This window comes from Dipodomys spectabilis, unplaced genomic scaffold (assembly GCF_019054845.1).
Source record: "Dipodomys spectabilis isolate Male_0828 unplaced genomic scaffold, ASM1905484v1 ptg000163l, whole genome shotgun sequence".
In the NCBI taxonomy this organism is placed as follows: Eukaryota; Metazoa; Chordata; class Mammalia; order Rodentia; family Heteromyidae; genus Dipodomys; species Dipodomys spectabilis.
In genome coordinates, this window is record NW_024870840.1 from 16139961 (window position 1) to 16152972 (window position 13012).

General features: G+C 36.6%; 1 protein-coding gene across 3 annotated transcripts in view; it reads left to right on the top strand.

Annotated features, from left to right (window-relative positions):
- Nucleotides 1–13012, top strand: part of Ric8b (RIC8 guanine nucleotide exchange factor B) — a 104973-nt gene that overhangs the window by 45620 nt on the left and 46341 nt on the right. For all 3 annotated transcript variants that reach the window (XR_006149518.1, XM_042693246.1, XM_042693248.1), the window contains exons 5-6: nt 8730–8958; nt 9591–9686. Coding sequence is in view for 2 of the 3 variants with exons in the window: in XM_042693246.1 (XP_042549180.1) it covers nt 8730–8958; nt 9591–9686 (325 nt within the window). In the remaining variant the exon portion in view is untranslated. The remainder of the gene's footprint in view (nt 1–8729; nt 8959–9590; nt 9687–13012) is intronic.

Consider the following 13012-nt stretch of genomic DNA (forward strand, 5'->3'; position numbering starts at 1 on the left):
AGTTTAGTCCCTAAAATAATTATTCTCTGAATAAGAGAATAAGAACTGTATAAGAATTAATGCATTGTCCATTCTCACTTGCTATTCTAGATCAGATTTATAGTAACAGAAAGACTATCACAAGACTACTTGTGCTTTATTCTACAAGAATATAAATAATATTTTGAACAACTCAAATTCAGACCTAATGATTTTGGCATTAGCTCTGTTTTCTGAAGAAATTAACGTGAGGTTTCTTAGTAGAAATTATCCTTGAGCACTTAAAATATCCAGTTTTCCAAAAGATAGCATACCTATTGAATAAATGAAACAGACTATTATGGTTTTTCAGTCAAATACATATTATTTTATGTATGTTCAGAGACATGCTATAATGTGCCAAATTTGTATGTAGATTATCTTTATATATGCTCTGCATGAGCTTTCAAAGGTTTTAGCTTCAAGGTTGAAAAATATAAATTCTGAACTGAGCATGGTAATAGAGGCTTGTAATTGCAGCACTCAGAAAGTAAAGGAAAGAGGATCACAAGTTCAAGGCCAGCCTGGGCTACATAGGTAGCAAGTTCAAGGCCAGTTTGATCTATATTGCATCCAAAAGAAGTAAAAGTTTTCAGCAGCTATATATTAAACATGCCTTTAATTTTCTTGAGCCTTGGATTATCTGTAATAAAATATATCCTAAAAAGATTTTAAGTATTTTTACCACTATAATTTGTTTTGAGAATCAAGAGATACCAGTAATATAGACACTAAATCTAAAAGAAAACTGGCATGTAAGTCCAGAAGTGAATTGATTCTTTTTGGAAATCATATACTGTAAATGAAGTTGTCATATCAAGAATGTGAGGAGAAAGCATTTTGACAAGAATTGTGATAGTCACCAGTGCGCTGCAAGGATTTCTCTGAAGAATGAGCTGGAAAACTTAACACATCACCCAGAATTAGTCGGAAAAATACAACTTCACTGAAATCTTTTTAAAACCAGAATTTTAAAGTTATATTTACTTAATTTTCCTTTGTTGTTGTTTTTTTTTGTCGGTCGTGGGGCTTGAACTCTGGGCCTGAGCGCTGTCCCTCAGCTCTTCAGCTCAAGGCGAGCCTCTACCATTTGAGCTACAGAGCCACTTCCCTTAATTTTCCTTTGTGATACTGCCTTTTTTCCTTAAATTTGCCTTTATGTTAAAAGTGCTTTGATTTTTTTTAAAAAAATCTATTAACTTCACTATAGATACAGAATTGAATGTCTTATACAGAAATATTGAAAACCTAGTATCACAGACAATGTTATAAGTGTTTCTCAAAGGCTTTCCTGAGAGATTGAGGTTGCTGCTGACCTAACAGTTTATCTGGAGTGGCCCTGCATGCCCCTTTAATCAGAATTAAAGTGATTAGTGTTATTTTGAGCAGTACTGACTCTAAGCTAATCCATTTAAATAGAAAACTGCACCAAACTCAAGGGCAATTTTAGGAATTTACTAAATTGTTAAATCTATTAAAATCTTCTTTCTACCAACCTTGAAAACAGATTCTGTGTGTATATGTATGTGTGCATGTATGCATGTACTGTGTACCTGTATAAGGCATAAATTAATCTTTTAGAAAAAAAAGTGCATCAACGTCAGATTTCTCGTTCTTAAAATGTTACTTTAGTACTGAGATGTAGCTCAGTGGCAAAGCACTTGCCCAGCAAGTGCAATGTCCTGGGTTCGATGCCCAGTACCAAAACACAAAAAAAGACGAAAAAAATGTTACTTTACAACTTTATGTTTTGCCCATTTGGTTTGTGGTAAGGAAAAATAGATTGTTCTAAGTAATCTTGGATAGACTAGTATATGACTTGCATTTCAAATCCAAATGATTGTGTGATGATTAATGAGAGGTTCCTAAAGCCACCTGTCCCTGGCAGTAAGTAAACCTCTTAGCAAATGAGAGGTGCTGCTCCTGCCATATTACTTCGGACACTATTACTTTTAGATAATGAAAGTTGTAGCTGTTAGAGCTAAATATTAGATCTTTTAAAGTTGTTTTCTTGATCAGATATTTTAAAGACTTCTTCTCTGTTTATTCTGTAACCATGTAAAGAAGTCTGCTGTCTGTTATTCTAAATTTTTTCTGAAGCCTGATAGATGCTTTGTGCTACATGTGTTAGAAGATGTAAAGGTGTATTAAAGGAGTCAAATAATAGCTTGGCAACTTTTCTCTGGTATGTTTTCTCTTTAAGGCAGTTCTGTTTATTTTTTTCAGAGAAGTCAGGAAGACATAGACATAGAGATAAAAATGAGGTATCTCACAAAGATAGTAGGCCTTGACCTTCATTTCTGCTATTTAACGTTTTAATAGATTTTTTTGGTTGTTCTATATCATTTCTTTTTTGTCCATACATATGGCAACAAGAAGGTTGTTGATATTATCCATCTTTTTTGGCTACTTGAAAGGACACTGTAGTCCTGTTTGCCTCACAGTATTTTTAGACTCCTTTCCATAATTAAAAGCTTAGGTATAAACACTTAGCCCCCAAAAGTTGCATGTGGATATGGTTTATTTTGGGAGAAAAGGAGGTAGAGAAGAGAAAATGAAATCAGATTTCTGTGTGTCTGTGTGTCCATGTGCCAGTCCCAGGGCTTGAACTCAGGGCCTGGGCACTGTCCTTGAGCTTCTTTTGCTCAAAGCTAGTGCTCTGCCACTTGAAACACAGCTCCACTTCCAGCATTTTTTGTGATTAATTAGAGAACTGTGATCCTTAGATGTCAGCCTCCTGAGTAGCTAGTATTACAGATGTTAGCCACCAGCTCCCAACTTTTTATTTTTGGTGTTCAATCTAGTTGTTTTATCCATCAAGTACATTTTCATATACAAAGCTTGCTGTTTTCTGTTTAGACTAATTCATTTGTTCTCACATATTTAAAGAGGACAGTTGAGCACCTAACACCTCATTTTAATGAGGTTTTTTTTCACAATTGTGTAGTTGTGATAAAATAGAGAAAAAATTTGGCATCTTAACAATTTAAAATGTACAGTTCAGTGATATTAAATATATTTATTATACTGCACAGCCATCATCACCATTTATCTTTTCTTGTCTTGTAAACTTTATACCCATAACAGTAACTTCTCATTCTTCCCTCTTCCTAGCTTCTGGTAACACTATTCTACTCTGCCTATGAACTGACTATTCAATAGATCTCATGTATAAAATTATATAAGACTTGACTGGTGACTGGCTTTTTTTATTTAGAAAAATGCCCTCCAGATTCATCCATGTTATAACATGATTACATTTCTCTTTTCTTGATTTTTAAAGGTGGGATAGTATTCCATTTGTATATGTACACTACATTGTGTTTATCCGTACATGTATCCTTGATACTTGAGTTGCTTCCACATTTTAACTTTTGTTAATGTGGAAGCATTACCTGCTATGAACAGGTTATACGAGAACTTCTTTAGCACCTTGCTCTCAGTTCTTTTGCGTAAATACCTAGAAGTGAAATTGCTAGGTCATGTGGTAACTTTGTTTCTAGTTTTTTGAGGACCAACCATGATGTTTTCCACAGCACAGGTACTGTATCATTTTTCATTTCTACCACTAGCGTGGTAAGCATTCCAATTTCTCTTTATCCTTGCCAACAGTTGTCATAGTCTGGGTTTGTGATAGATTTTGATTTTTGTAGTAGCAATCCTATGGATATGAGGTAGTATCTCATTATAGTTATGACTTACCTTTTCCTAATGATTACTTATGGTGATCATCTTTTTGCATGCTAACCATTTGCATGTGTTCTTTGGAAATGTGGTGTGTGTATGCCTGTCCTGGGGCTTGAACTCAGGGCCTAGGTGCTGTCCTTGAGCTTTGATCTTGAGTCACAGCTCCACTTCCAGTTTTTTGTGGGTTTCTTTTTTTTAGGAGGTTGTTAATTAGAGATGAGGTGTCACAAACTTCTCTGCATGGGCTGGCTTCAAAACATGATACTCAGATCTCAGTCTCCTGAGTAGCTAGGTTTATAGGCATGAGCTGCCAGTGTCCACCTTTGGAAACTTTTGAAGCTTAACAATTTAAAGTTTTTCATACCGTCCTGTCTGTGGTTATTTTTTTCTCTTGTTGCCTACTTTGGTGTCACAGCTAAGAAGTTATTGCCAAATCTGATGTTGTGGAGCTATTGTGCTGTGCTTTCTTCTATGAGTTTTAAAGTTTTATGCCTACATGTAGGTCTTTGAACTGCAGCTGAGCACTGAACTAGGTGCTCCAAAGACTCTAGAGTGTATACCCATGAACACCTAAGCAGGGAGACAGACAAATATTATGTAAGAACAATTCCAGGGGCTGGGAAGGTGGGTCAGTGGTAGAGCGCTTGCCTTGCATGCATGAGGCCCTGGGTTCGATTCCTCAGCACCACATAAGCAAAAAGAAAAAAACCGGAAGTGGGGCTTTGGCTCAAGTGGTAGAGCGCTAGCCTTGAGCTGAAGTGCTGGGTGCTGAGGGACAGCACCCAGGCCCAGAGTTCAGGCTCCATGACTAGACACCCCCCCCCCCCCAAAAAAAAGAACAATTCCAGACAAGAGTAGAAAGAGATCACCAAGTAGGGGTTTTTTTTTGTTTTTTGTTTTTGTGCTGGTCTTGGGACTGCTGAAGGCTAGTATTCTACCACTTGAAGCACAACTCCACTTCTAGCTTGTGTGTGTGTGTGTGTGTGTTTAATTGGAATGAGAGTCTCCTAAATATGTGTCAATAGGTGAATGGATAAAATATGTGTGTGGTTTCATTTGTGCATATATGCACGTAAAATATTATTCAGCCCTTAAAAATCAAAATTCTAGGGCTGGGAATGTAGCTTAGTGGTAGAGTGCTTGCCTAGCATGCATGAAGCCCTGGGTTTGATTCCTCAGTACCACATACACAGAAAAAGCCAGAAGTAGCACTATGGCTCGGGTGGTAGAGTGCTAGCTTTGAGCAGAAGAAGCTCAAGGACAGTGCCAAGGCCTAGAGTTCAAGCCCCAGGACTGGCAAAAAAATAAAAATAAATAAATAAAAATTCTAGCCAGGTACCAGTGGTTCACACCTGTAATTCTAGCTACAGGCTGAGATCTGAGGATCACAGTTCGAAGCTAGCCTGGGCAGAAAAGTCTTTGAGACTCGTATCTCCAATAAACCACTCAGAAAAAGCTGGAAGTGGCGCTGTGGTTCAAGTAATAGAGTGCTATCCTTGAGCACAAAGATCAGGGACAACACTTAGGCCCTGAGTTCAAGCCCAGGACCGGCAAAAAAAATAAAAATAAAAATGGAGAGGAGGGAAAGAGGGAGAAAAATGAGGGTGGAGTTAACAAGTTAGATAAGAAATGTACTCACTGTCTTACTTATGTAACTATAACCTCACTGTATATCACCTTGACATTAAAATTAAAATTCTATAATTTGCAGGGGGAGAGGGTGGGAGATGGGAAGGGATAAGAAGAGGAAACAAAGGAGGAAGCAGCAATGCTTGATAAGAAATGTACTCATTATCTTGCCCAATTAATTGTAACCCCTGTATACGGTATTTTCACAATAAAAAAAATTCTATAATTTGCAATAATGTAGATGAATGTGGAAGACATAACAAATTTAAGTAAGCCAGATACAAAAAAGGACAAATACTGCATGATTCCACTTTTATGAGGAATCAAAAGTGATGAAACTTACAGAGCCAGATAGTATAGTAGTGGTTACCAAGGGCTGGAATGGGTGTGAGAGTGGGCTAGCCACGGGGAGCAGGCATAGCATACAAAGTTTCAATTATACAATGAATAAAATCTGGAGATGATGCTGTGCAAAATAGTCTATAGTTAACAATACTGTTCTATATACTTAAAATTTGCTTTAGGAGTAGATCCTATGTGAAGTATTCTTAACCCCCAAATAAAAAGATTATTTTAAAGTTTTCTACATAAAAAGAACAGAAATCTTTCAGAGATCTTAAAGTTTGTTTTGATCAATTATCCTGTCTTGAAATTAGATAACCACGCTCCAAATTAATAAAAAAAAAAAGATGGATTTGGCTAGGAAGAATTGTTAATAGATGTAAATCTACATATGCTGTTAACATGCTCCTTAGTGTCATTTGGTGTTAAATTACGTTTAGTGCAGCAATTGATGGAGGACTAGATTTTAGGTGCCCTTTCCTTCCCACAGCTAACAAGGCTTTAATCAAGGCATTAAGGAGCTCTAACTAGGCCTTGCTTTTGAATTTGCATATCAGGAGGGGGCTGGGAGCATGAGCAGGGAGGATGTCATGTTGCGGTGATTAATGATCTCTGGGAAGCTGAAAAGGAGAGAGTAATATACACAGTATTTCTACCCCCTGGAGTAGGAATGCAAACACCATTGTGCAAATCTGTGCATAGTCACTGACTTCCTGGTAGCTGGAGAATTTCATACACTCTTTTACCACAAATAAAACTGTCAGAGAAGTGACAGAGCTCAAAAAGCTGGCCTTCCTTACTTAAAAAAGAATAGCACAAACACAGTGAGCCAGAAAATTAATTTTGTAGTTATTTGGAAACTGAGTTATTTAATAACAAATGAGTAAATGGGAACTTTTCTTGAAAAGTCTAAAGCCTCCAAATATTTGTTGATGCCAATCCAATGCTACATTGCGTTTTTTTAAATTTACTGAGTTCCTAGAAACTGTTTACTTTAAATGAATTTAAAAGGGAAACATTCCTTTGTAATGAAATAACCCATCCTAAACTTTTCAATCTGGTGTCTGTGGTAGATTTAGAGAGTCATACTGTTAAAGAACTCCAGAGCCAAAAGGCAATAAAAGACTTTTATTAGGGGAAAAAATCCTAACATTTCAGAATGGCTTGTAGTTTTAGAAAGTAAAGTTCTTTCTCTATTTCTGTTTCTCTATTTCTCTCTCTCCCTTCCCTTCTTTACTTCTCACCCCCCCCCCCCCCAATGAATCTAGGGTATTTAATAACAATTTCCAAATGTTTAAGTCAAAAACAAATTATTTTAAAACTGTAAGAAACTTCAGGGGTTTGCAGATATTATGAAAAAAGAAATTTAGAGGAAAGTATTATTTCACTTGCCTTTGAATAGCCAAATTTAGAGACTGTTTAGTAATAATAATAGTAGCAGCAGTAGCAGGCTTTAGTCAGAACATCCAAATAACTTGTAATTTGTCAGGAACTATTTAATCATAAAACTTGCTAAATTCTTTTTGCCTACAGTTTATTTGTTTACTTTTTGTGCCTGTACCAAGGCTTGGACTTAGAGCGTAGGCTCTGTTAGCTTGCTTTTTCCACTGAAAGCTAGTGCTCTACTACTTAAATCAGAACTCCACTTCCAGCTTTTTGATGATTAAATTGGAGACAAGAGTCTTACAGACTTTCCTGCTTGGGGTGGCTTGAACTACAGTCTTCAGATCTCAACTTCCTGATTATCAAAGATTATAGGCATGAGCCACCGGCACCTAGCCATATTTAAATATTACCAGTCATTGTTCTGCATTGTCTAATTTTTGAAATGGATTTCTTACTAACTTTATTTTTCCATAATGTAAAAGGAGAGGAAATATTTATCTATGGAGAAATATAACCTCACTTCAGAGTAAAGGAAAGAGAAGCCTTTATTTCATAGTTACATTTTTCTGATTTTCTATTTGTTTTATGTCACTATGATCTAAATTGATTTTTTTTTTTTTATTATTAGGCTCTATGTTAAAACAGCGTCAAATAGATTAAGCCTGAGTTTAGTTTCCAAGGGGTTAGACTTTTAAATTGCATCTGCAACAGTTTATTTTTAATCAGGATATGGTTATTTTTAGACCTGCCTCTCTGTCACTAGGAAATGTAATGCCTGTCTTTCCATTGTTGTTTATCAGGAAGTTCTGAGGTACAGGCAATTAAGATTTAGTTAGCATAGAACAGTACCTCTCTTTTTATATGAAATAATGCATGGTAGAAAATGTGCTCAGTGAGAACATGTTTAATTTTGAAATTGTTAGTGAGGGTTTAATCTGTACACTGAACAACAGAACAAGGTTTTTAAGGGAAGGCCAGAAATACAAGGTGTGGGTTCCCCCTACTGGTGTACATCCCAGGCTTATGAATTCCTTAAAATGTGGCAGAAAGACTAAGGGACTGAGATTAGAAATCGCTGTGTTAGCCTCATTTGAAGAGACCTGATGATAAGAAGGGGAGAAATAATACTGTTTTCTTATTCTTGCATATGTCTTAGAAAAAAACGGATGATTTAAAAAATATATTTTGTACAAAACTCGCAATGTTTGGTTTTTTAATGTTGTTGCCTCTGTGATAAGCTGCTTATATGCATTACTTCTCAAATGCTTTATGTTGTAATCTAAGGAAGAATAAAACACCAATGGATCCATGAAAGGATTAAAACCCCCAGAAGAAAATACAAAGCTTAGCATTATTGTCAAAATAAAATCAAAGAACTAGCTTTAAAGCTCATTAATTCCCATTTTAGCAGTTCAGATAGTGACATGACATCATGTGACTCTGCCTGTCCATTTAACATCTGGTCTTACTAATTTGTCATATGTGTATTGAGACTGTCCTTTATTTTCTGCCTCTTAGTAAATGCCAAGTAATATTAATGGCTCATTTTGAAAAAGAAAAATTTTAATTGATTCCTTAAAAATCAACAGTGAACTTCTTATTGTGTTTGCATTTTAAAAGACTTATTCAATGAAATTAAAATATTGTATTTCTAAATTGCTTTTCAGCAATGCAGTCAACCTTTTAAGCAATGTTCCGGTCTCTTGTCTGGATGTTCTCATTTGTCCATTAACCCATGAAGAAACAGCCCAAGAGGCAACAACTCTAGATGAACTGCCCAGTGATAAAACAACTGAGAAAGAAACAGTTTTGAAAAACAATACCATGGTATACAATGGTATGAATATGGAGGCCATTCATGTTTTACTCAATTTTATGGAGAAGAGAATAGACAAGGTAAGCAAATTTTGGGAAGATGTTGTAAAGAATGTAAATATGTCAGCTTACAAACGCAAACCACTGAGATATTCACATCCCAGTTTTATTTTATAGCTGATCTGTTACATAATTTTACTTTTTAAAGTATTTTATTGTAACGTATGATAAATTACAGAAACCAAATAGGCTTATTTGTTTAATGCCAAAAATTGTGTTCTCGTAACACCAAATTTGTGACTAATGCCTGAAAATAGATCCACTCTTCTATGTAGATACTTGGGAAAATAACTTTAAAGATATCTTTTTTAAAATCCTTTTTAGGTTTTAAGTTTTTTGAATTTTCTCTAGGCTGTATCTCACTGTGTTTGGTGACTATATAAAAAAGTAGCAGGATAATATATGTGGGTCACCAAGACCTTCACCTCACCGATGCCTGTTGGCTGAGCCAGGGTACATTCTAGAAAATGGAGGACATGAAATAGCTTAAAAAAAATAGAAATATTGTTAAATATAGTTTTAAACATAGTATATAAACTTTAATAAAGTAAAACAAGTCCACCTCCCCCCACAATATCCATATGCAGGAATTACATGGAGAAAAACATACTTTTAGAAACTGAACTAATTAGTATGTATGGTTTTCTCTATAGGGAAGCAGCTATAGAGAGGGTCTGACTCCAGTTCTCAGCCTGTTAACAGAATGTTCTCGAGCCCATCGGAATATCAGAAAATTTCTCAAAGATCAGGTAAAACTGCTTGATGTATATTAAATCTGAGTTAATGTCTTTATATGTGTTTAATTAACATAGAATTAATTCAGTTCATATGCAGTGGAGTTTTTTTTTCCAGAAAATCAGTAATCCATAAAAGTTATAATCTCGCAAAGCATCCAATCAAGAAATAAGTGATCTTGTATATTTTTGAGTCATTTATTTATCCAAAAAATGTCTTTTGAGATCTACTATGTGCTGTTTTCTAAATATTGCTCTGAATATTAAACAACAGATAAATTTGTATGCTGGTAGATTTTATAGCAGAGTGTGTAATTGAGTAAAATATAGGATATTAGTAGGAAATACTAAGTGTTTTGAAGAAAGACAAGCAGATGAAGAGAAAGACATAATAAAGGGATAATGGAGAACTTCCCTGAGGCAGTGACATGTGAGCAGAAAGTTGGATGAGTAAGAAAGGTCTCTGAAGAATGTCTGGAAGAAACATCTTCCAGAGTATGTCTTTGAGATGAGAGGATACTTTGGTATCCTCTGAAAAAAGAACAGCAGCAACAACAAAAACCAAGCAGCCATTGTGACTGGGCAGCCCAGACTGCCTCATCCTCTCAAGTGGCAGAGATTATAGAAATGGACCACTATCTTCAGTTTCTCTCTCTCTTCTTATAAAGATACCAGTATTTAATCTTGGGGCTGTACCCTAAAGACTTACCTAATTCTAATCACCTGCCAAAGGTCCTAGCTCTAAGCACTGTAATAGTTTATTAAGTTTCCATTTGTTTACTACCTCAGAATGGGAATTAAGTTTAATATATCAATCTTTAGAGGAAAATACTCAAACCATATCCATCCAAACTATAGCATTCTACTACTAGTCCCAAAATTCATATTCTCCTTACAATACAAAAGGCAATCACTCTATCCCCAGCAGTCCCAGATTTTAACTTATTTTGTCATTAATTCAAGCAAGATATGGTGATACACTTCTGGAATTCTAGCACTCAGGAGGCTAAGGTAGGAGAAGCATGAGTTTGAGGCCAGCCTGAACTAAAATCAAGAATCTGTCTCAAAAATCAAAAAGTAGGCCAGGCATGGTGATATATACCTATAACCCTAGCTATTTGAGAGGTAGATATCAAGAGGATCTCTAAGGTTCAACATTAGCCCAAGTAAAAAGTTGGTGAGGCTCCATCTTGATAAACGAAATATGGGAATGATAATTTACACCTGTAATCCAGCTACATGAGAGGCGTAGACAGGAGGACCACTAACCAAAACCATGTAGTCCCTGAGGAGACAAAGAATGTCTAAAACAAAAAAAGAGTCTGAAGGGTGTAGCTCAAGTGGTAGGGTGTTCTGCCTAACAAGTATGAGGCCCTAAGTTCAAACTTAATATCAAAAGAAAAAAAAAGTATAAAGTCTAATCCAAGGCAGACTTCTAGCACAAAACCAAAATAAGTTAAAATTTTCCAGTGTACAGTGGTAGAACAGAAACAGGTTATACATTTCCATTCCTAAAGAGCAGAATAGATAAGTACAAAGTGGGAACTGGTCCAAAGCAAGTAGAAGCCAGCAGGAGCTTTAAATGTTAAAGCTCCAGATCTAGCTATTTTTTGGTGAGAGATGAGTCCCCAAGACCTTGGTCATTTCCACCATTACAGCTTTGCTGGTCATAGCTCACATGACTGTCTGCTAGTATTGGAGGGTTTTCTGGGTGAGAGTGACATATTTCTGGATATTATCTATCTGGAGTCCCTACTGCAATTCTACCACAGCTCTATCTCATTTTGCCTGCTCCACCTGTGCCTGTAGCAAATTTCTGCTTGGCCTCCAGGCCTTCCTTAGTGGAAGCTGCATGATCCCATAATTCTTGCAAAGCCAATACCATATAGAAACCAGAAAAGTACAGCTGGCATGGGCTGTGCCTAAACTTGCTTGAACCACTGTTGCAGCCAGAATTCTTCTCCATTTGAACATAGAAATGAATCCTGAGGTGAATTGGGGTGGCAAAGAAGTAAAGAACACCCTAGCTCAGTCCCTAAGATACTTCCACCCTGGAAGTTCTCTGCACCTTTGGTAGCCTGGAAGATTTGAGAGATGCCCTCTAAACTGTTTTCCATTCCTAACAGTCAGCATTCTTGCTAATCTCCTTAGCAAGGAGTTGCTCTGCTTTGCCCTCCTTAGCCACAGTTACTTGCTCTTTCTTTGTTCCTTCCCTGGCTGGGCTGTGAATCCAAATTTTTCTACTTTTGTTTCCTTTGGCTAACAACTCCTGCTTTAAATCTGACTACTATTCTGAATGCTTTGTTGTTTTGAAATTTATTCTACCACACAAACTAGTCTATTATTCTTAATATTTTTTAGCTTTTACAAAGTTGTGGAACATGGACACAGTACAATTAACTTTTTTCCAAAGGTCTAGAAATGATGGCCTTTTTTTTTTCCAGTTTCCCAAGAGATTCTTACTTCCATTTGAAATTACTTCCCTAGTCTCTTCCTCTTCAGATTCCCTCACTAGAATCTCCTATAACACTGCTTATAGCGTTCTAGGCTTTTTAGTCTGCCCCTCCAAACTTCCAGCTCTACTTATCACCCAGTTTCAAAGCTGTCCACATTTTCAGGGCTGGTTATAGTACCAACCTTATTCCTGGTGGTAATTTTCTCCTAATTAGTCTGATTTTCATTACTATAATAAAACATCAAAGGCAAGTTGACTTTATAAGGAAAACAGATTTATTTAGGCATGAGATGCAAGGGCAAGACTATTAGCCTTGGCCTAGCTCTGGTGAAGACTACATGGCATATGGCAGAAGATGGAAACCATATTTCAAGCTAGAAAGCCAGAGGGTGAGTTGCTTTGAGCTGGCTTTGCTCTTGGGAGAGCTCAAGGTATCCTAATGCCTTCTGAGGTCAGTTCTTCAGTGACCTAAGGACTGCTCTCTAACCCCCACCACTTAAGGCTCTCATCACCTATTGTTGCCAGTACCTGAAGAACCAAGATCTCAACACATAAACCCTTGAAGGGGGCACACTCAACCCATAGCTTAAGGTATAATACAGAAATTTACAAAAATCAACCTCCTATCAAGGGGGATCACATCGGGCCTGTTTATGCAGAAAGCACTTGTTATGGTTTGGATGTCATTTGACACCCAGAAGCTCATGTATTGGAATCTTGGTCCTGAGAATGGAGATGATATAAACCTTTTATAAGCGGTAGGACCTCAAGCTAGATGCTGGTGGCTGACACCTGTAATCCTAACTACTCAGGAGGCTGAGATCTGAGAGTCACAGTTGGAAACCAGCCAGGCAGGAAAGTTTATGAGACTCTTATCTCCAATTAA